The sequence below is a fragment of the Cydia pomonella genome, chromosome 26 (assembly GCF_033807575.1).
Source record: "Cydia pomonella isolate Wapato2018A chromosome 26, ilCydPomo1, whole genome shotgun sequence".
Taxonomy (NCBI): domain Eukaryota; kingdom Metazoa; phylum Arthropoda; class Insecta; order Lepidoptera; family Tortricidae; genus Cydia; species Cydia pomonella.
Window position 1 is genome coordinate 47,097 of NC_084728.1, and position 25,236 is coordinate 72,332.

General features: G+C 41.1%; 1 protein-coding gene across 1 annotated transcript; it reads left to right on the top strand.

The window, feature by feature from the left end:
• Window positions 1–6,688: 6,688 nt before the first annotated feature.
• Window positions 6,689–21,517, top strand: LOC133532144 (RYamide neuropeptides-like). Its single transcript, XM_061870673.1, has 5 exons — window positions 6,689–6,741; window positions 15,217–15,308; window positions 16,070–16,160; window positions 19,315–19,458; window positions 20,127–21,517. Exons 2-5 carry the CDS (start codon window positions 15,236–15,238, stop codon window positions 20,155–20,157), a joined length of 339 nt encoding a protein of 112 aa, XP_061726657.1. The 5' UTR covers window positions 6,689–6,741; window positions 15,217–15,235; the 3' UTR covers window positions 20,158–21,517.
• The last annotated feature ends 3,719 nt before the right edge of the window (window positions 21,518–25,236 follow it).

Below are 25,236 nucleotides of genomic sequence, written 5' to 3' on the forward strand. Positions count from 1 at the left end.
CTTAACAAATGTGTAAATCAAGATTAGTGAAACCTAGTCAACCTACTATATAGTTCATCAATAACTAACTAGATGGCGCTAGTAGTTCAATCATTACTATTTCATGTATTAATCTTTAAAAAATACAGAAAATGCGAACCTTACTCCTGGCGAACCTGCAACAAAGCGTTCAGGAGGAGTTCAGGAAACTTAAAGGACCATGAATGGCATACATCGGAGAACTACCAGGAGGTAATTTTCAAGAGAAAACATAATAATAGCTGTGTTCCGCTATTTAAAAAAATACTTATAATGCCATTTGTATGTTAAAAAAAATTGCAAATTTGTGAAAACTCACCAACGCTTTCTCATACTGCGAAACGGGATTACTCAAAGACAGACCCATCATAAAACTATGTTTCGTATGCATAAAGTTTCCAATAAGGACATGTACGAAAGAAACGTATACAATATGTGCAATAAGATTTTTAACCATTACAAATGTTTTTATTGCATTAAAAATATTTCGATTTTAATGAGTCACATATCCTGCAGTATGTATCCCATCAAAAACATTTTCATGTAAAATGTTTAAAGACGAAAAATAAGGCTCGCACTGTCAAAAAGTTATCAATTCTCTTGTAGAGCCAAGCTTCTAATTCTACAAGCCCTTCACAAACTTTACACAGTCGAAATATTGTCAAACTTTACACCTTAGTCGGCTTGGCCTTGCAAAAAAATACACATTGTATCTGAATAATTTGTTACGGTTGAAATCGTAACTTCAATTTCGATATTGGTTCGAGAATTGCCTGGGTACCCTTGGTGCCATCTAGCACTATGAGCTTGCAAAGCGTTGTTAGTTTGCAGTTTGGTCAATTCTGTGTTCAGCGCCATCTATCCGGGCTAACAGGAACTCGGTCAGATTGCGCTTGGCAACATTAAGCATTTGCCATAATTTTCGCTTAACTTCTATTTGTTTAGGCTTTGGTCTTTTAAAGAAAAGAAAGTATTAAGACTAAATATTCTACATTGTGCTTCCCTGTTCTTCTATATTTTTATTTTCCTTGAATTTAACTATTTTTTGAGCAAATGCGCTATGTGTTATCGCGATTTTATCGCACACCGGGGAGAAGCCTCACACCACACGTAGCAAACGTGCAACGAATGGGCGCCGGTAATCGCGTGCCGTCAGGCGAGTCGTCTGCTCGTGATTTATATGTTGTTGATATACGTGTCTGAAGCACAACCGGGTCTCTATTGTTTCCCATAAAGTTTTAAGTCATAATGTATTGTTTGTCCGCATTTTCGTTAGTCATAATTTGGTTTTTCTCAGAAACGCGTAACTTTTCAGGATTGCCATAAAACAAACCTAACCTAACCTAACCTATCTATAGGATAATCTAAGGAAATTCCTGAAAAGTTAACGGTTTCAGAGTTATGACTAATGATAATATGACTATCATTACATTATGACTTTCAATAATTATGTCAAACAAAGGGATCCGAGCACAACCACTTCAGGAAACGCAAAAAAGCAAAGCATGTAGTAAAAGTTTTCACAGATTTATGCAATTTGAAAACCCATGAGAGAACAGATAAAACGAGAAAGTGGTGAGAAACCGTGCGTCTGCGAAATATGTAACAAGGGCTGTAGAGATTTAACCAGCTTTAAAAATCATAAACGAGCGCACAAAAAACCGTATTTATACGGATTTTCGTCATTGCATAATATGCATTGCATTTGCATTGTTTGTGAGAAAGGGTTTACAATAAACTTAAGCAATTCAAAGAATATTACGAAGCTAAAGGCATGTGCGAAAATATTTTCTTAGATTACATATGAAAAGGTTACGTTCACGACGAAATATATTAAAGTTTGTATCGACCTGACTGACTGACAATCTCCTCCGCTCGGCATTGTAGAGTGCCGAGGATACTGCGGCGGCAGGACCACATATATTACATTTGGAGGTGTAAACGGTCCCCAATGTTAGAGTACTTGGCCTTCTATTGCCGAGTCCTCTCCAAATAGGTATGAAAGCTCCCCGGTCGGACAGCAGCCGGCCGGAGCGGCAACACGGCGCCGCGCCGGAGTACACATACACTGGTCGTGTTCCGTCTTATTTGGGCCCGGCCACAAGTCCACGGCGCGTCAACGCAGAAATTTGCGGCGACGCGGCGTTCTTCGCAAGCTTGGTGTTCTTCGCAAACTTTTGGCACGGAATAAATGCTATCTTGTCACGTAAGAATAACATTTCCAGTTCGCTCAGTGAACCAAATACTTCCGGATTCAAATACTATTCGACTATTGTCGTACAAAAGCAGGCTTTCTAACCGTGCACACGCCGAGAAAGTTCCCTCATTTATTTTTGTGAGTTGATTGATACTCAGGTCTAAAAAGGTCAACTCGGACGTGTTATTTTTTAGGCCCAGGGGGCCTACCGCGAAAACCGAAATTCACAAATTGCGGGGATCTTTCTCTTTTACTCTTACTAAGACGTAATTAGAGTGACATAGAAAAATGCCCGCATTTGACGAACTTCTATTTTCGCGGTTATAGCCAAGATTTTGTAATTTTGGGACGGAGCGGAAGCCGGGTCGGCGTAAGTAAGGCAAAAAACATACCTCCCATACAATTTATCTTTTATTACGTAAGGAAAGCCATTAGGAATTGCAATCCGGTCCGGCGCATCCGTTAATCTTGCCGAATCCAATACTTTTTAAGAGTTTCCGGATCCGGTTGATATCACCCTAATACAAATCCGTCCGATTTGTAATTCCTGAGGTCATTCCTAAGAGCCGTGTCACCGTGTGTATGGATAGAGCTCAGAATACTTAAGCTCGCCATTTTTCGATGTTTAAGCTTCTCGGGACAGACTTTACTTGGTACTAAGTACGTAAAATTTACACTCAAACCACAAACAAAATCTCGCAATAACATATACAGCGCCCTCCAGCGGCGAGTAGACCAACGCTCTGCATTGCATACCCAATGCAAAAACAAAACACAATTACCAAGCACCATGCCCAGATGGCGCTACTGACATGATTTACAGGAATTTGAAGAAAAATTTGTAGCCACAATAAATTGACTCAAATGGCGTTCTAAAAATTTTAATAATGTATCGAAAGATGGCAGTAAATTTACTGTGGCTATAAAATTAACTTTGACAATCCACCTCTATTTCAAATTCTCCTTGGCCGTACGTACAGTGCCGCCCGCGGCAAGTAGAGAAGAGAAACAAACTACTTATTATAGGATTTAGCAGTGAGTCTAGATGGCGCTAGAGAGGTTAGTTATTAACATATTTCATTTTTATTTTAGTTGTTTTTTTCTGAATGTAGTGTTATATGGAATTATATATTTAATGATAAAAATTATTTGAATTATTGCAGTAATAAGGTAAAAAATAGCTCAAAGCCACGAGCTTTATAAAATGCATTCCTTTTGTTGATTTTATATTTTTTTGTAATTAACTAGAGAGCTCTCGTATCTTTCAAAAGTGTACCGTAAACTGTACCTATACTTTGCTCCCCGCTGGCTCCAACAGTTATGAGAGTTTATACCTATATGAAAATGAAGATGATTTATTTCATAAATGTTAGGTACACATATGACAAACAAGGTTGGGTCTTCCTAGTAGGTAAGATATACCTGTGTCAGGAAGTCCCGCTCCTCCATAATAAACAGTGGTTGTTTGTAACAATTATCATATCTATAACTTAAAAATTAGAAGTACTTATTACTAATTACGACGACAGAGCAGTTGTAGTAATAATAGCCTTACGGCATAAATACTATAAATAGGAACCTGTTGTTGGGTGCGTCTGTGTGTGCGTGATAGTGATTGTGAGATTGTGTATGTATTTGTGTGCATGTCTCTCTCTCTCTCTCTCTGTGTGTGTGTGCGTGTGTGTGTGTGTGTTTATTTAGCATAGATTTACAATTAGTTAAGGGCAAGATTAAGTAGAAGTTCAGTGTCTTCATAGCTAAGCATCTTCAACCATTCCACTACGGTTTGTTTACAATTATATATTCTCTGTTCGTATATATTAATTTTCACATCTATTTTGTTGTAGAGGTATGCGGATTGTGTCTTATACTGCATTTTAGCAAACCAGGATTTATATGTTGTGAGTGGGGCAACAATGTTCATTTATTTATTTAAACTTTATTTATTCGCCATTTGAACTCTTTATGTATTACAATACATGAAGAGTGCAAATGGCGGACTTAATGCCAGAAGGCATTCTTTACCAGTCAACCATGAGCCAAACCGAAGGATCCTAATTGGTGCAGGCTCAGAATACAGAGTAAAATGACAAAAAAATTATATAACAAAATTATATAAAATTATACGTACATAAATAATATGATATATAAATATACATACATACATATATAAATATATACCCATTGTGAAACATCATGAGGACGACCTTTGACCCTTGTCAAACAGATGCTTGCGCAACATGCGCTTGAAGGAGAATTTGTTCTGGGCTTGTCTCATAGAGAGAGGAAGATCATTCCACAGCCGGATTGCCTGAATGTTGAAGGAATTCGACATGAAACCTGTACGATGTCGAGGGACAATAAGTTGAAGGCTACGGGAGGTTCGGAGCTCGGTGCCGGGGCGCGGAGTAACAAATTTGAAATGGGAATGAAGGTAATCAGGGGCTGAAGGATCAAATAAAATTGAAAACAAAGTGCAGAGAATACGCAAGGATCGACGTTCACGAATAGGGAGCCAGTTAAGTTTTTTTGCGATAAGCGGAGATTTGCATTTAAGTGAGATTTAACATTATATGAACATTGATGTAGTATAATGTAGGTATATGAAAATCATTTAAGTGTTACAACATGAACATGATAGTAACAGTCCACTTTAAATCGGCATATACAATATCAAAACTGCAATTTTTGCATGCTTGCTGTACATAATTTTTAATAATGTCACCGTACCATTTAAAGACCAACTTAAAATATGAGCAACTATTATTATATTATAATCGGGGTGTTGTGTTTGCCATAACAATGTTAGGTTACCAACTTTCGTCGGAGTTACTCTTTTTAATAGTACAAACTTTCTTTGGCAGTCGGGTATGGCGTGGTATGACGCCAGGACGCCACGCTTGACCAGTAGACCCTGTGCGTGGGCTTAGGTAGGTGGCCGGACTTTCTCATTACTAATTATATAATTAGGTATGTAAATGAATATTCTCGTAAAGCGTAGGTTTAGGCGGTGATGTGTCAAAAAGTCTTCCACGGTTATTTACATCTCAACACCAACTCATTACACAAAATAATAGACGACTTCACCTTCTAAAAACTGAACCAAATGGTGTACTGAAGAAATTTCACCAAGCCCTCCGGGGCCCAGGCCGGAATCGAACCGGCGTCCTCAGCTTACGTGGCTAATTACCACTAGGCCACCCGGCCACGTTCTTTTGTTTCCACAAATATTTTTTTATATTTTATTTAGTGTAGGTACAGTCAGCATCAAAAGTAGCGGATCAAATAACGCTTCATTCTGTAAAAGCTTAACAAATAGTGATGTTTTTAATATAGAACAACTAAAACTGTAAAAAGATATACTTTTGAACGCGAATTTTAGATATTTATGCTGTAACAATATGGCAGGACGCAGAACTTAAAGGGATGGTGAGCAGGTACCTACACTTTTAACTACCGGTGGTGTTGGCTTCCTTCCGCTATCGATTGTTATCAAAGAGCCCACACCGTCTCGCTCACTGATCCGATACACTATTTTAGTCCCTATATTAGGTAGTATACTAGTATACGCTAAAAATAAAACAAATAACAATACATTTAACATCTTTGAAAATAGAAACAAGCAGGTACAAAAATAATTGATATTTTCACTTTAACATTAATTAGTTTGTAACATCTAGTAGAGTTAATTATACACTAGTCACATGTAAATCACAAAACGACAGGATCGAGAGGATGCCCGGCCCCAACGAGGCCTCCGGGGATGAGATAAGCCGCCGATACGATACGGCTGAGGCTGCTGCTTTAGTTTAAAATGTGCTTCTCAGCCTAAGGCCACACATAACAGAATCACTTGTACGTGCGTAGAACATAAAACGTATAAATTATAAGGGTAAATGTCCCCACCCGTCATTATATGTATCAAATAGTAAGTATACCACTACATACATTGTATTCCTATTATTTAGGGTTGCATAATTAAATAAATCGCTATTTTTACCTTTCCGATGTTTCAACCGGCTCATTGCACCATCCGTTGAAAAGACAACTATAACTACATTCAGTTTTTTTTTAATTAGGGGAGCCATGTGGGAGTGATGTGGGTTCGCGCTCGACCGCTCACAGAGCTGACTAGTATTTAAGAGGGCGCCATGAGATGAACTGCAAGTGATGTCAAAACTGACACCAAGTTGAAAAGTTCTAATGAGGCCAATTCAAACTTACATTGTGACAACAAAATGATATCTTAATGAGGTCAGACGGACGTGTATTTCACTCGTATTTGTTCGTACATGTATTGGCGCGAGCGAAGCGCACTGGCGACTGACATCGTTTAGATATCACTTTTATGTCACATTGTGAGTGTTTGCCTCCTCGGCCGGCAGTCACCGCTCGGACTATCGGGCCACGTGGGCGGGCGGCAGGGCGGGCGGGCGGTTAGCCGAGGGCGCGCATATATACGGCGCACGGCGCGCTCCGCCACACTGCTCCTACCACCGCGACCTCGAAAGGACTACGTACCACAGGTGAGTACCAGAACATATCCTACTTAAGTAATGATAGAAGATGTGGAACACAAATTTTAATTTATATTTATATCCTAAAAAATATTAAAGCGGTCAAAATAGATGTGTCGTGTAAGGTGTAGTTACCATTTTGTCAGAATAGGCTAAACAGGGGCTATTACAAGCATAAGGGAGTACCTTCACAGCGCTTTGTACTTACATTTTATTTACTAAGAAGAGAACATTTTTTGCAATAACTTAAAAACGGCTGGACCGATCATGTTCGCTTTAGTTTTCATTCAAAGTATTTATTAAGCTTTTGTTTGACGATTTTTTTCATGGACCCAAGGTTCAAAAGTTATAGGGACACATATTTTTTCTTTTGGAGTAATTATTTCCGAAAATATTCACTTTAAAAAAATTAATGTTAGCGACCGTTTTGAAAGACCTATCCAACGCTACCCCACACCATTGGGTGAAAGTCAACAGGAATAAAAAAAAATTAAAAAGATTGATAATGATTGTGTTTACTTTAGTTAAAAATTAATACTAAAATTTCGTTATTTACCTATTTCTCGAAGTCTGCAGCACGCGTTGATGTCTTTAGTGAATGAACCGAGTTTAACGTGATTAAAAGTTTTACGTACCTAAATAAATACTAAGCATATATTATGCAATGAAAAATAAATAAATTGTAACTTTCATCAACAGAAAAAGTACAAAAATCTCGACGCCATTTTTAATATTTTCATTATTTCTTATTCAATTTACGTAAAATCTTATCAACCAAATTTAACTAACATGAAAACCTTTTTAATTAATCTTTACCAGTGAACATACCTAGACCTAGGTCCCGGGTGCGACGTGAATAACACGCGCAAATAATTAGAACATATTATATTGGTTAATCATTTTTAAAAATTATGAAGTATTTAGATTTTCTCTTTTTCATACAAATGTTTGTATAAGCAGTTCCGACATAGTTGATTACTACAAGTAGTTTAAATTTAAAATAGGCCGTTGAGGAATTGTACCAAGGATGCTGTCGGCATTTCCTGGTTGTATCGCAATGCTGATACGTTGTGCGAGGAAGCCGCCAGCTCTTCGGTCACCAGTTACATCAACCAGACGCTTTGCAGTTTCTGTAAAAAGCTTGTGCGCGCTGGGACCCCATCGACCTAGAGTTTCAAATTACTTAAATATTATTTTCAATGTAGGTACACTGTCTTCAATGTGTTTGGCGTTGCATGTCACGCCTTGAACATAATAAAACTTATTTAACTTAGAATAATATCAAAACACAGGTAAATTTTAAAAGTCGCTGAACAATTTTTGGTCAGCTTGAGGAATACAGCCTACACTACAGTTTAATTAATTGCTCTTTGAAATGAAAATCTCCCACTTTTCAAATAAAAGTGTAGACCGTTCGGTTTCATCTTTGATTTCACTAGTGTTTAATATTTAATATAATATTTTTTTTTGTAAAATGAAAAATAATTTATTATAAAATTAAGGCCATGAAAGTTGTCCTTCCATAATATTGAGTGAATGCGCCGTTCTTTAATGAAAGAACAAACAAATAGGGATATCAAATGTCAGCATTGAGCCATTACTCTGTAAAGAAAGGGTTACTACCGCTTTTTTATCTATTTTATCATTTTATTGGAATTAGAAAAAAACTTAAGTAAATTTGAGTTTGAATTTTGTCAAGAAATAAATATAAATGCATATATTATGTTTTAACATCTTGCATTGCCCGTAACAGTCTCAGTGCAGCCACTGTCCCGATAACTGACTCCTTCATTTCAAGCAATAGAGACGAACGAGTTGTCAATTATTGTAACTCTGCTGAAACACTGGGACGTCGCCTTACTTACAAAGTGCGTACAAATATCTTACACAATCTTATAATACAGCGTACAGCATTTTATGCGTGATATGTGATACTGTTCTAATATCTACGTGATCTGATATGTGATACTGTTCTAATATCTACGTGATCTGATATGTGATACTGTTCTAATATCTACGTGATCTGATATGTGATACTGTTCTAATATCTACGTGATCTGATATGTGATACTGTTCTAATATCTACGTGATCTGATATGTGATACTGTTCTAATATCTACGTGATCTCATATTGGCACTACCCGTTCATTGTTGTAAGTTATTGCTTCCTGCTACCCAAAGGTTGTCTGGAAGAGATCGCTTTATAGCGATAAGACCGCCTGTTGTTACCTAATTGTCATTTGTGTTCTCTTTGTATTCTCCTTTCAATATGTGGTGTACAATACAGAATATTTATTATTATTTATATTCATTTAACAAGAAATTCAAGCAATGTTCCGGGACGATGGATTTAATCTCAAACTAACTCATCTTTACCGTGATTCTGATACAGGATCTTTGTTAAAATAGAACGTAGTTACTACTGGTACAAAGGTGCCTTATTACCTAGGTTAACGTGAGAGAAAGAAATAAAAGAAACAAATATATTTCGTTAGCCAAGCACATTTCTTCACCGGGATTCAAACCCACGAACACCTTCATAGACAAGTAACCCGGCTAAAGTTAGTGTTGTTATTGTTGTATTTATAGCCATTATAGCGTTGATTGCGTGAGATGAGGCGCGGCAGGCAGGGGTCGTGTAATGAGCGCGCAGCGAGCCGTGCGCCGTGCACCGTGCGCCGTGCGCTGCACGACCCTGTTATTGTTATTGCACGACCCGCGCGGGCCACGGGCGACTGGTCGGGACGATACGTAAACAGACTTTGTACGTAATGCCGCAAAGGGCAGAGATCAATTTTATTTCAATTATGTTCTTACTAACATACGTGTTCGGATGAAAATATATTCTTATAACATTTTAATAATTATGTCAATTCTATACCGTATTTAACCATTAATTTCCAAATTCAAACAATCATTGAAATCCAACGGCTTCCTCCTTATATTTTTTTATTTTATTTTATAGTGTGACCAAATTTACGAAAGTTGGTGTCTATGTTAATCGTTAGGTTAGGTATAAATCATAGAAAATGACCTACTTCTTGTATAAGGCCCCGTTAATTTTTTTATTAAATTAAATTTGAAATAATCGAACTATGTAAACCTGGCCACTAACTTTCCGTAACAAAACAAATGTCAGTTAATATTATTGCATTATTTAGATAAAAATAAGAGCGTTTTCACATAGTCCGATCCGATATCGGGTGTCGTATATCGGTCCTACATTCGATATTGGGTGTCGGATATCGGTCCTAAATTCGATATCCGATCGGACAAGGTGAAAACGCTCTAAGAACGAAGTGAAATCGGTCGCCTTTATTATAAGTAAGTGCAGTCTCTTAAAAGGTGCCTTATCGCGTCGCGGCGACACACGTGTCGTGTCCGTGGAAGTTCACTAGAAAGTACCTATTTTAAGTTGTACACTAAACTTGTTTTGAACGATGTCATTATTTTTGTTTCCGTTCCATCACCATTTCATAGACTTTGTATGAAGGTAACGGAATAGAAGAAACGAAAAATGTATTGTTTTTCTCCTTTTAAAGCTCGCGAACATAAAATTTCCAAATCTGGAAAAAAAATAGCATACAACTTTAAATAAAATGGACGAAAAGCGATGTTGAACCTAAAGAACTAGCATGATTAACAAGCATTTGTACCGAGTACCTGAAGTGTACCAAGTCAATTGTCGCGCATTTCCCTTGGTTCCGGCCCACAATTCCCACAAATAAAGGTAATGTCGTGCTTCCCGGCCCGCCGGTAATGATCGCTTCCGGACGCCGACAACACAACCGTTTCCGGCCGCTTCACTTTTTACTTTCAATGGGTTATAAGACGGAAGACCTTTAGACACTTTAAGAGAAAGAATGATAATGTGTCGGCTTGGCAATCCATTGAGAGTCTGAAATACGAGTAGTATGAATGAATTGTCTGTGGTTTACCAAAAAGTACTTGGATATAATAACAGTATTTATTTGTTATTTAGCGGCCTTCTAGCCTAGTCGGTAGTGACTGACCCTGTCTATATACTCTGTATCTTTAGATATTTAAATAAAAGTAAACAAACAAATTGTAATTTTTTTGGGTAACCAATCAAATACAAACAGCCTGGATCTGTTACTGACTGAACGACCTGACTTTAACCTACATTATTTGATCATGTACTTAATGATTTCATCTACCCTCAACTGGCTTAAGGGGCCATTTGAGGGTAGTTTTGTTTAATTTTATTTAAACATCTACAGATACAGAGTATACAAATCAGAAATTCCCGGGTTCGAATTCCGGTAATGATGATGGATCGATTACCGTCGTCTAGTTCCCACAAGACAAGCCTAAAGTATTATAATACTAAATAGGCAGCATTCTATTGGGCAGAAGTGGGTTGTAAATTGGCCAATCAATAACCATGAAACGAACTGTCAGATGTGAAAAAGAGTTTCTAATCCGACCAAGCTAACTCTGCAAGACCTAATGGCGAAGTGTGGCAATGTCATCAATGATGTCAAATTTCTATGTAAATATGACCTTTATAATGAAAGATTCACACTTGCTGTATCATCCGGACCAACGGATGCTTAGATGTAGACTATCTAACACAACTCTAGTTAGAGTAACCTACGTCCTGCCTGTACCTTACTATGTATACCTGAGAACCTAAGATAGACAAATTACCTACTAAAATCGGCCAAGAGCATGTCGGGCCACGATCAGTGTAGGGCTTCATAGTTACCATTCTGTCCAAATAGGTCAAACGGGGGCTATTACTAAGTATTACAAGCATAAGGGAGTACCTTTGCAGCAGCGCTTTGTACGTCTTTTTACTAAGAAGAGAATTTTTGCAATAACTTAAAACCGATTGCAATTGGACCGATCATGTTCGCTGTAGTTTTCATTGACAGTATTTATTAAGCTTTTGTTTCATTATAAAAATGGTTTTTGGAGACCCTTATTCATTTTAAACGACATATCCAATGATACCCCAAACTGTTGGGCCAAAGCAAATAACTAAAAAAAAGGTTTTGTATGGGAGGTACTCTAAACATTTTTTATACTTTTTATTTTACCCTTCCGTCGCAATGCATGATCCTTGCCAAATTGCAGCTTTTTAGCACCAACGATCACGGAGCAGCGAAGCCTCGGACAGACGGACGGACATGGCGAAACTATGTATAAGGACTTCTATTCTAGGTGACTATGAAATCCTAAAAATGAATGAAATAATACAAATGCGTTTATTTCATTTGCAGTATTTTTTTCGTCACAGAATCACGTGAACAAGATGATCGACTTTCAGCAACCACCCTCAGAGTTCGTCCTCTTTCCCATAATGTTTGTTTTAACGATCGTCAACTTCTGATGCGAATTATATACCGATATGTTAATGATATCGAGCTTATTCAGAAACGTCAAATATGATGGATTGGATAACTTATTTGATTTCAATAGTACCTACGTTAAATTTTACCCCTAAAATGGTGGTGCTGTGGGGTAAGCGAAAGCGAGATATCAAACTGTGAAAATCGCTAATATCTACTAAACTAAAAGCAATCGAATTTAAACTAATTTTTAGTATAAACTAGAAGCATTTTCTGAGTACTGTGACGAAGCGTTGCAGTAGCGTAAGTGTTGCGAAAGTATGAAGTGCTTCTGGATTTAGTAAATACAAGTGGTTTTAAAAATTACCCTGTAGGCTGATGGGGCCGCTACGATAAAGTCGATAAATAAAAACATTGCAAACTTTCGCTGTACAGTAGTTTATAATACTACCACATTTATATAGATACGGGAAAAGCACGGGATATATTAACAAGGAAAAGCTATTTACACATATAATTTACGAAAGGTGTGGAAACGAAATATTTGTTGCTAATTGACAAGATAAATTTGCACACATAAGCAAAAGTCGCGCGCTGACAGCAGCATCCGTACCGGCCAGGCTGGCAGCACGCGCGCAGCACAGAGGTTGGTCCGTCGCCTACATACCTCACTTTAATCCGTACCGGCCTGGCTAGCAGCACGCGCGCAGCAGAGGTTGGTCCGTCGCCTACATACCTCACTTTCATCCGTGCCGGCTAGGCTGGCAGCACGCGCGCAGCAGAGGTTGGTCCGTCGCCTACATACCTCACTTTCATCCGTACCGGCCAGGCTGGCAGCACGCGCGCAGCACAGAGGTTGGTCCGTCGCCTACATACCTCACTTTAATCCGTACCGGCCTGGCTAGCAGCACGCGCGCAGCAGAGGTTGGTCCGTTGCCTACATACCTCACTTTCATGTGCCGGCCAGGCTGGCAGCACGCGCGCAGCAGAGGTTGGTCCGTCGCCTACATACCTCACTTTCATCCGTACCGGCCAAGCTGGCAGCACGCGAGCAGCGCGCAGCACAGAGGTTGGTCCGTCGCCTACATACCTCACTTTCATCCCTACCGGCCAGGCTGGCAGCACGCGCGCAGCACAGAGGTTGGTCCGTCGCCTACGTACCTCACTTTCATGCCTACCGGCCAGGCTGGCAGCATGCGCGCAGCAGAGGTTGGTCCGTCGCCTACATATCTCACTTACATCCCTACCGGCCAGGCTGGCAGCACGCGCGCAGCACAGAGGTTGGTCCGTCGCCTACGTACCTCACTTTCATCCCTACCGGCCAGGCTGGCAGCATGCGCGCAGCAGAGCTTGGTCCGTCGCCTACATACCTCACTTTAATCCCTACCGGCCAGGCTGGCAGCACGCGCGCAGCACAGACGTTGGTCCATCGCCTACATACCTCATTTTCAAATTTACCCCAATGCACCGTCCCTAATGGGAGAAAGGCGACCATTATTAGTAATAATATATAGATATTGACTATGACATCGCCATTTTTCCTCTATAGGCTCGTTATTCGACGCAAAACCCTAAAACAACGCTAGTTAGAATAGACGAGTCTCGTTATGATTTGTATCATGTTTACCGTCTGTGAATACGCTCCGAGCGAGCGAAGACTTTCAGGCTTAATTTCGTCTCCCGACTTATAACAGTTATAACATATGCCAATTAATATTTTGCCCTCTGGGGACAGGGACATCTGATTCTGTCGTATAGTATATAATATGTGGCTTCATTTGATATTTTAATATTAGGGAACTTGGGAAATGAAAAATAGTTATGAAAGTATGCGTACAGAGATATTTTACCTAATATTTCAATAGCTGCTCTATTTAACTTTTCATGTGTTTCACTAAAATGTACTGCCGGTAACTAAACACATAAAGTACCTTAAAGAGATACATTTTATTGCTCGCTTAATATGAAATCAATATTAAGATCTACAGTCACACAAAAAAGCTTCTGTTAACCCAAAAGAAAAGTGAAGGTGCGTTACGAGAATAAGTTTAACCGCTATGTCCTATGTGTGTGTGTCTGTCTGGCATCTTTATCTCTTAAACGAGTGAACCGATTTGGACGTGGTTTCTAGCGGTGGTTCTTAGACATGTTTTATCAAAATTAGTTCATTCATTTCTTTTGTGTGTTGGGGGTTTTGAAATCTTATACCTTTAAACGAGCAATTCTTGTATATATATATTTCGGGGATCTCGGAAGCGGCTCTAACGATTTCGGTGAAATTTGCTATATGGGGGTTTTCAGGGGCGAAAAATCGATCTAGCTAGGTCTTATCTCTGGGAAGACGCGCATTTTTGAGTTTCAATACATTTTCCGAGCAAAGCTCGGTCTCCCAGATATTGTAATGTTATACGAAGTCAACTGTACAAATCTAAATTTAGACACGAACTGTCCATTCCGAGCTGAATCATCGCGCATTTTACAAGTTCAGGTAGCACTCCCAACTGGTCCTTCCTGAGTTAAATGTACCTTCAATACTGACCTATATAGCTATAGAGAGGAACAATAATAATTTATTGGAATAGAAGGTAGGCGAGTTGTTACAGTCGGTCATCCTGCCCGAAACGAGTCCCCTCGTTTGTACTAATTATTAATATACAAGTTCATTACAATAACATTACTATTGTTATAACTTTTCTACTATTTGAAATAATAATATAACATTAATAAGAGAAAAATAACCTTACATACAGTACAATTACATGCGTGTAGAGAACATTAACCTCAGTATGCTGCTGTCAACAACTGCTGCTGGATCAATGAGCTTCAATTTGAATATAAGTCCAATAATTAGGACGAGCATAAGGTATACGACTAAACAATGACAATATTTTATTATTCAACAACTACAAATTAATCAAATAACTTAATTAATGGAATCATGTGTCATAATCACAACTTTTTTTAACAGGGTTTAATAAATGTCATTTCAAATGACATAACTAAATTAATCAAATCACTTAATTAAAGGTTCATCTCTATTGACCAAACAGAACCGTGTAAGAGACATCTCTAATGACTTTTTTAACCTAATTAATTTTTATCAGTACTTAATTCCTTTTACTTTAAATAGTTGAGTGAGTGATAAAGTTACTTCTGTTGTCTGTTGAAGGTTGTCGTGAGTGCCCATCATGTCGTGGTGGGTGTGGTGCGCCGCCGCCGCGCTCTGCGCCTGCGCGGTCGCTGAAGAAAAACGCGCCGAGAGTAAGTCACTGCAATATTATTAGTTGTAACGAGTGACCGACACGTCGTGAGTGACCATCATGTCGTTGTAAGCACACAAAAACATAACACGTAATCGGTTTGTATTAAACTTACGAATAAATAGAACTCAGCAAACACAGATCCATTAGGACATAAGTTAGCTGACTAACGCCTACATGCCTCACCTGCCATAGGGACATTTATGTAGTACACACAATAGGCAAATAAATGATATTCTGATTGTGATCATGTCGTGCTGAGCTCGCAGAATGTATATAAATGACTTTCTGTACTACAATTCTCGTGATACGTAATGTAAGAGTCTAGCGACGCAATCCTAATCCTGTACATAAGTAGGTATATACTATTTCTACATAGAATTTTTAGTTAGTTTTATTTTAATAATTAAATAATTTCGTTTTTAATCTTTTTACAAGCTTTTAATTAACTTTCTCTGTTAGTATGTTAGTGTGGGTCAACAAATCTTGGAAGCTAAATATGACCCACTTCTCGATTTCCGATTGAGCTGAAATTTTGCATACATATGTAAAGCTGATTATAATTAAATATTGTGATGACATCGAGCTGATCTGATGATGGTGACAAAAGGTTGCCATGGAAACTTTGTGATAAAACAAACTAGGTAATTTTGTTTGGGATTGTTAGAATTGCCTCGATAAATATTAGTTGCCCGTAGAAAGAAAATACAGTCAGCGATAAAAGCTTTTTGCCAAAAGGTTATTTGAATTATGTTGTTGCAGTGTCTCCCCTCCCGTTCGTCCTTGGATCACGCTATGGCCGCTCACCGGGCCCGGCCGGCGCGCCGCGTCTCCTCGCCCCGAGAAATGATAGGTAAATATTAAGTGTAACACTTCTTCAGCGAGTATCCTCCCTCCCCTTCGTGCTGTGACCACGCTACGGCCGCTCCCCGACCCCGGCCGGCGCGCCGCGTCTCCTCGTCCCGAGAAATGATAGGTAAATATTAAGTGTAACACTTCTTCAGCGAGTATCCTCCCTCCCCTTCGTGCTGTGACCACGCTACGGCCGCTCCCCGACCCCGGCCGGCGCGCCGCGTCTCCTCGCCCCGAGAAATGATAGGTAAATATTAAGTGTAACACTTCTTCAGCGAGTATCCTCCCTCCCCTTCGTGCTGTGATCACGCTACGGCCGCTCCCCGAGCCCGGCCGGCGCGCCGCGTCTCCTCGCCCCGAGAAATGATAGGTAAATATTAAGTGTAACACTTCTTCAGCGAGTATCCTCCCTCCCCTTCGTGCTGTGACCACGCTACGGCCGCTCCCCGACCCCGGCCGGCGCGCCGCGTCTCCTCGCCCCGAGAAATGATAGGTAAATATTAAGTGTAACACTTCTTCAGCGAGTATCCTCCCTCCCCTTCGTGCTGTGATCACGCTACGGCCGCTCCCCGAGCCCGGCCGGCGCGCCGCGTCTCCTCGCCCCGAGAAATGATAGGTAAATATTAAGTGTAACACTTCTTCAGCGAGTATCCTCCCTCCCCTTCGTGCTGTGATCACGCTACGGCCGCTCCCCGAGCCCGGCCGGCGCGCCGCGTCTCCTCGCCCCGAGAAATGATAGGTAAATATTAAGTGTAACACTTCTTCAGCGAGTATCCTCCCTCCCCTTCGTGCTGTGACCACGCTACGGCCGCTCCCCGAGCCCGGCCGGCGCGCCGCGTCTCCTGGCCCGAGAAATGATAGGTAAATATTAAGTGTAACACTTCTTCAGCGAGTATCCTCCCTCCCCTTCGTGCTGTGATCACGCTACGGCCGCTCCCCGAGCCCGGCCGGCGCGCCGCGTCTCCTCGCCCCGAGAAATGATAGGTAAATATTAAGTGTAACACTTCTTCAGCGAGTATCCTCCCTCCCCTTCGTGCTGTGACCACGCTACGGCCGCTCCCCGACCCCGGCCGGCGCGCCGCGTCTCCTCGCCCCGAGAAATGATAGGTAAATATTAAGTGTAACACTTCTTCAGCGAGTATCCTCCCTCCCCTTCGTGCTGTGACCACGCTACGGCCGCTCCCCGAGCCCGGCCGGCGCGCCGCGTCTCCTCGCCCCGAGAAATGATAGGTAAATATTAAGTGTAACACTTCTTCAGCGAGTATCCTCCCTCCCCTTCGTGCTGTGATCACGCTACGGCCGCTCCCCGAGCCCGGCCGGCGCGCCGCGTCTCCTCGCCCCGAGAAATGATAGGTAAATATTAAGTGTAACACTTCTTCAGCGAGTATCCTCCCTCCACTTCGTGCTGTGACCACGCTACGGCCGCTCCCCGACCCCGGCCGGCGCGCCGCGTCTCCTCGCCCCGAGAAATGATAGGTAAATATTAAGTGTAACACTTCTTCAGCGAGTATCCTCCCTCCCCTTCGTGCTGTGATCACGCTACGGCCGCTCCCCGAGCCCGGCCGGCGCGCCGCGTCTCCTCGCCCGAGAAATGATAGGTAAATATTAAGTGTAACACTTCTTCAGCGAGTATCCTCCCTCCCCTTCGTGCTGTGACCACGCTACGGCCGCTCCCCGACCCCGGCCGGCGCGCCGCGTCTCCTCGCCCCGAGAAATGATAGGTAAATATTAAGTGTAACACTTCTTCAGCGAGTATCCTCCCTCCCCTTCGTGCTGTGATCACGCTACGGCCGCTCCTCGAGCCCGGCCGGCGCGCCGCGTCTCCTCGCCCCGAGAAATGATAGGTAAATATTAAGTGTAACACTTCCTCAGCGAGTATCCTCCCTCCCCTTCGTGCTGTGACCACGCTACGGCCGCTCCCCGACCCCGGTCGGCGCGCCGCGTCTCCTCGCCCCGAGAAATGATAGGTAAATATTAAGTGTAACACTTCCTCAGCGAGTATCCTCCCTCCCCTTCGTGCTGTGACCACGCTACGGCCGCTCCCCGAGCCCGGCCGGCGCGCCGCGTCTCCTCGCCCCGAGAAATGATAGGTAAATATTAAGTGTAACACTTCTTCAGCGAGTATCCTCCTTCCCCTTCGTGCTGTGACCACGCTACGGCCGCTCCCCGAGCCCGGCCGGCGCGCCGCGTCTCCTCGCCCCGAGAAATGATAGGTAAATAATTAACTGTAACACTCTTCTTCAGCGAGTGTTCCCCCTCGCCTTCGTGCTGTGATCACGCTACGGCCGCTCCCCGGGCTCGACCGGCACGCCGCGTCTCCTCGCCCCGAGAAATGATAGGTAAATACAGCAAATACTTAGAAATAAAGGAAGAATGGGACAAACTCACTCTCTCGGTGAAGTGTGCGGAGTTGGAGGGCGTAATAATATCACGAAGCAATTTTAAACATATTATTAATTATCTTTACAACATCAATGATACGTCACACCACTACATTGGGCGAGACTCGAATTCAAGATTCTGGGATACCAGCCAATCGCTCGGCCAACTAAGCTACCGAGACTTACTGGAAGACAGCGAATATTAACTACCATATCCACCTCAGGGAGGCCCGTAGCGAGAGTATCGAATCATTTCTAAGTATTCATGTCTCATTTGCAGACGTTTCTGCTGAATACAAATTGTAAATGAGTTAAACACCTGTTATTCTTACCGTCTTAAATTACCTAACCTAGAAAAGATGGTAGTCAATATTAAAATTGACATGTTTATGTTTAATCTTTTTTGTTTAGTTATGACACTTATGACTTATTAGGGTTCCGTACCTCAAAATGAAAAAAAAAAACGGAACCCTTATAAAATCACTCCTCCGTCACAGGCGTCACTGCCTATTTGTTCGGAAACAAATGGACTAATTAAGTGTTTGGTACACAACATGTCTGTCTTAAGTCTGTGACTCAAAGACCACATGTGACGTCAATAAATAAATTTTAAACATATGAGCCACTTATGAGGGGTGAATGAGAAAATGAAAAAATAAGTTTTGCTAACTATATCGTGTTCGTTATATATCAAATGAAAGGGATCATTGTAAGAATCTCAAATATATTTACATATATACGCGCCAGACATAACTGATCTCACTTGTGTGCCAGGTTCTTCATGGGCAGCCGCTACGGCAAGCGGTCGGAGCCGGACAACGTAGGGCCAGGCACGACACACGTGCGTCCGCTGCTCTGCGAGTACACGGGGGTCCCGCAGCTGTACCGCTGCGAGCGGGCGCCGCCTCTAGACACGAGGTATGTTCGGAGACGGCCATCGTAGGTCCGGACACGATACACGTCTCCTCTGCGACTACACGGGGGTCCCATAGCTGTACCGCTGCGAGCGCGTGCTGCCTCTAGACTCGAGGTATGTTTGGAGCCGGACATCGTAGGTCCGGGCACGACACACGTCTCCGCTGCTCTGCGAGTACACCGGGGTCCCGCAGCTGTACCGTTGCGAGCGCGCGCCGTCTCTAGACACGAGGTATACCGATCGTATCGGAGCCCGGCGTAGAAAGAAATAGACATCATTGCAGTAAGTAGTAACGTTATAAGTTACAACTGCAACGCTGTTTCAGTAGCCATCCGAACGTTACTACTCTTTCTAACATGCGCTAGCAGCTAAATAACCTAATCTTCAAATGAACTCCCCTCCTCGAGGGATTGGAATTTGCATCTAATTTTTACGTAAGATCCGAACTGAGGCAAATAGCAGGTCCATTCCAAGGCCGTAAAACTGACAATCGTATATTGTAGCGACAAACACCAATAGAATAGTAAAACTGTATCGGAATGATCGATTAAACTAAAATAAGTGAAGTGATCATTTTCATAGTATTTATTTTTAATATTCATAAATAAATTATAATTTGCCTAATATAAACGATATTTATCTTTATCTTTAAACATTTTTCTATCCACAGGAGAGGCTCCGACGAAGGCGTAGAAGACTAATCCCCCTGCCGACCCCGCTCCCCGCACCTCACGCCACCATTCGGCTGGCTGACTCTTACATGTCAGAACGAATCATCGCACTCTCTCACACAACTGAACGCATCAAATGAGCCCATACAACATACATCATACACTTTGGGGTTACTAGTGGCATGCCGGACAACTCAAACTTTACCTTAAGTAATTACAGTGCACCATCGTGCATTTTACAAGCTTGGTGGCTCATGAGTGGAAGTTGACCCAAGATGTTACGTGGGTAAATCAGTCAGATGGTGGCGGAATCATGCGACTGGTGGCTCCTGGAGTGATCTGCGCTAGGATAGTTAATATTAGATAATAACCTTTTCAAAACCCAATCCCTGGTGTTGCAAACCGCTCGCTTTCTCAAGTTAAAAAAAAGTATAAAATGTGAAGTAATCTTTATACCGATTATAACTATTATATAAACTAAATACTACAAGTTTCTACATTTGTATGTGGCATTAAAAATGTAGTCATGTAAAATTGTAGACGTTCACCAAAAGGTCATATAAATATATTAACAATAATTATAACGTTCTATTTAATATGTTACTCGTGCTGCATTTTAATTTAAAAATTCCGAGACGTCAACTTGACACCCGTGGTGCACATACTTACATGTTGGTGCACACGAGACGAACTGTTATTAATTTAACAGTTTTACAGTTAGAATGGAAGTAGTTGTATTTAAGAGTAAGTGAGCGCTCGTGCGGGGGCGAAGGCTGGGCGCTCCCGGCGGCTGCGGCGGGGGTTGGGGGTTAAAGGGGTGGGTCCATGGTTGGTTGCTGTTGTCTTACTGTTGAACTGCATGTTTACTGTGGTTTTTAACTAACTGGATTTTCTAAAACTATTATGAATGACTAGATGTAGTAGGTAAAATCGCAATATGTATGCCGCAAACTTTGTAATGCGCCTTCGATGAAAAAATATTAAATATTTTATTTAATGTATTTAAAGTATCTTAAATTTTAAGATACTTTCTAACAAATATTCGAAACATATACCAAGACTAGAATCTCGCTTCGCTCGGTCTGAAATATACATGAACATTATTTATATAAGCAAGAAGTGACCAACGCATGGTATGTTAACATTAACTCTAAGTATTATTAGGTTAATTATAAGTATGATGTTAGATACTTGTTATTATAAATAATACGGGCGGGCGCCGCGGCCATCGTCTCTCCTTGTTTCGCAATATGACTTGTATATGTTGACTCTGTCGATGGCCCGGCGCGCGTCCGCCGACGGGTCGCAGCCTCGACGTTGCGGCAGCGACGCGCCGGCCGCCCAATGGAAGGACTCTGCAAATATTTAAATAAACCGGAATCAAACCGTACTGTTTGTTTTCATCACAAAACCATCCTGTAGATATGCCATACAAACTATCGAGCACAAAAACAACATTGTACATTCTGTAAGTTTCCGAAGTAAACTTTTAACTTGAATGTACAAGTTGCGAAGTTGCGGAAGTTTCCAAAAAGATCTCGGAAATATTAGGTAATTTTCACAGGAAAGAAGGAGGCTTTCCTCCCGACCTCCCGACGGTTTTGCCTGGTAGCTAAACGGTATTATACTTTGAAATTTTGCCCCCTCTTCATATTGGGCATCTTCCATATTTAATAAAAATAAAATAAAAGTATAATACTTCCAATGTGTCTGGGTTAACGTTGTTTATAATTATAATTATTCCAAATTTTAAATCGTTAGTTTTTTTTTTCTTATACCACGACGGTGGACGCCTGCAACTCCAGAGGTGTTACATGCGCGTTGCCGACCCTTTAAAAACCTGTACACTCCTTTTTTGAAGAACCCCATACTGTAGATCCTCGGGAAAACCTCGGAAGGGAGCTCATTCCACAGCCGGAGCGTCCGCGGGAGGAAATTCCTCTTGAACCGCACAGTACGCGACCATTTAGGTTCTAAGGTGTGAGGATGAACACCCTGCCGACGGCGAGCGGTTTGGTGATAGAAAGTGGTCGTTGGCATCATGTCAAACAATTCCTCAGAGCACAGCCCATTGTACAAGCGGTAGAACACACACAAGGGGGCAAAGTCTCTCCTTAGACTTAAAGGTTCAATACCGCTTGTGAGTTTGGGATCGTCAACGATTCGCACAACGCGCCTTTGGACTGAGTCAAAGCGTCCAAGCTGGCATGCAGGTGCTCCTGCCCAAAACTTAAGTGGTTCTCGAGATATTTAGCAAAGTGACAGACAGACAGACAGACAGACGGACGGAGTCGCACCATAAGGGTTCCTTTTGTACCTTTTTGGTCTTCTTCTTTAATTTAAGAGCAGGGCAGGACTCTTGTCGGTGCAGCTTGATGAAGCTTGTCTCCACCTTGGTCGATCCGAAGCCAGCCCTTTAGTGTCCTGGTACGACACGGCTCCTACATGCTCCTTTACTTGGCCCAAATAACTTTTTGTTGGTCTTCCCCTTCCTCTCCTTCCATTTATTTTCCCTTCTATAATGTTTCTGATGAAACAGGTGGCCGATTCATTCTTCCTCTTCTATTTCTAATAATGCTCATGAAGCGTCTCTTTTCCTTCACTCTTTTTAGGCCGGCTTCATTGGTTACTCTTTCTGTCCAACTTATTCCTTCCATCCTTCGCCAACACCACATCTCAAATGCTTGTAAATATTGTTCATCTCTTTTGTTTATAGTGTCCATGTCCCACATGCATATAAAGCGATAGACCATATGTATGTCTTCATAAATCTCTTCCGTATGTTTAAGGATAATACGTAATTTGAATAGGTTTTTCTTCTTATAGAAAGTCTGTTTAGCCATTGCAATTCTTGCTTTTATATCTGGAGTACATCTTGAGTTTTCTGTTATGATACTTCCCAAATATTTGAAGTTCTTGCATTGTACGGAACCCTAAAAATAAAAATCATACAAAAAGCTACCGTCCATCACATTTTTGGGGACAAAAGACAACGAAAAGAATTTTGAGCCCAATAGTGGTCTCTGCCATGATGACTCGGCACGTGGCGTTGTACAGTCTGCATCAAAAGTAGCGGATCAGACCACGTGTCAAGAGTACCTATCTATCGACCAATCTCTAATGCCTTAAACCATTCGGCGCTAATCACAACACGTTGTCGTTTTTCCTCTACAAAGCATTTCCGTTACATACCGGGAAACCCATATTATCGACTACGACGTAGCGTGTTCCGACCATAGCTCAGCGATGAATGTGTTAAGAGGAAAAGGGACGGTCGCTTGTCCATATAAACGAAGTCCCCATTTTCCTTTCTGGATATTGACATTATGGAATATAATGAACAAACGGGGCATAGCCATGATTAATATACCTACATCAAATTATATAAATATTTTTATATTTTAATTTATTTTTTTACGTATTAATTCGAAATTTAGGAGCCAAAAAACCGACTTTAAAATGCTCATAACATAACTCTTATAATAATAAAAAAAAAAAAATATCAAACGTAGGGGAATAGCTGTGGTTAATTGATATACTTACAACAAATTGTGTCAACATAAAAAATAGTAGCGGATGTAAAGCGGATGTAAACATTCGCTATTTTTTTTATGTGATAGCAAACGAGCAGACGGGCCGCCTAGTGCTGGCTGTACTAGTATGAAGACTGTCAGCCCGTCACCGTTTGTTCATGTATGAACGTACACACATTATACACGCATCTTGTCAACTATAAATCTACTCGTGTGGATCTATAATCGAGCCGCAGGCTCATAGGATAATTGATGCGATCCCAATAACAACCGAATGAACATCCCGAGGGATTAGGAATACTGCCACTTATAATAACTTAATACTCTGTATAAATTAAAATTAAATTATCATTTATTTCAGGCGTAATACAGGTGTAATAATTTAATAATTTTATTTTATTTTAATTTGTGTAATAATGTCCTATAATATTTATTTATTTAATCTAGTCATTAAGATTAAAGCTAACATGCAAATTACTGACGGCGCCTACTTGGGGCTAGGACAAAACTGGATAACTTAGGGAACAAATCAAGTATTTTTTAATAAATATAATGATTATAATTTTGTAAGTACTTAAGTAGTCACACTATTATATATTAATTATAAAAGTAATAAATACAAAAGCCTCGGTAGAGAAGTACCATGTGATGTTGAAATTTTAAGTCCATGGGGTCCCAGCGCGCACAAGTTTTTTTTGCAGAAATCGCGAAGCGTCTGGTGGACGTAACTGGTAAACGAAGAGCTGGCGGCGTCCTCGCACAACGTATCAGTATTGCGATACAACAAGGAAATGCCACCAGCATCCATGGTACAATGCCTCAAGGGCCTATAATTTTAGATTTAAGCTAGTTATCAATAGTAATACCTACCTCTGTATATATCTATTATGTAAATAAATCGATCTTAATAATTATAAACTGAAATAGTCATAGGCTAACGAAAAAGTGAGCAAGCCCTCCAGTGGCCGAGGCCGGATTCGAACAGGCGCTTTCAGCCTACGCGACTAATGCCCTGGACTGCGAGGCTACGTAGTACCTACCCGGCGAAGGCGATACCCGGCCCAATTTCTCCAGAAGATTAGACTAAGGGCGAGCAATAGGTGCGTGCTTGCAGCTCCTATACGAACCCCTTACGGGATTACGATATAGCGAGAGAGGGGGTGCTGCCATCTATACAACTTCAGCCCCCAATAGTTTCTTTAATCTTTATTGCACAATACATGAAGGTATAAATGGCGGACTTAATGCCTTAAGGCATTCTCTAACCGTCAACCATTGGGTTAAACTAGAAAGCTTAAGCAGGTGCAGTGTCTGAAATAGTATATAAATAGTGTAAAATGAATAGCTTGAGTCAGAATGGGTGCCTTTCACCTGAGTTAAACAGTACTTTGCATTTCAAATACCAGGATCGTAAAATACACGTGTATTTTACAAGACTTCACTAAGTATAAACTATGTATGAAATGTAGTCCCTATTTCTTGCCACATTCAAATACCAAGTTATGTAAAAGGATAGTTATTAATGGAGTAGGAAGCTAAATATTAGAATGGAAAATATACATTTACTTTAATGTTA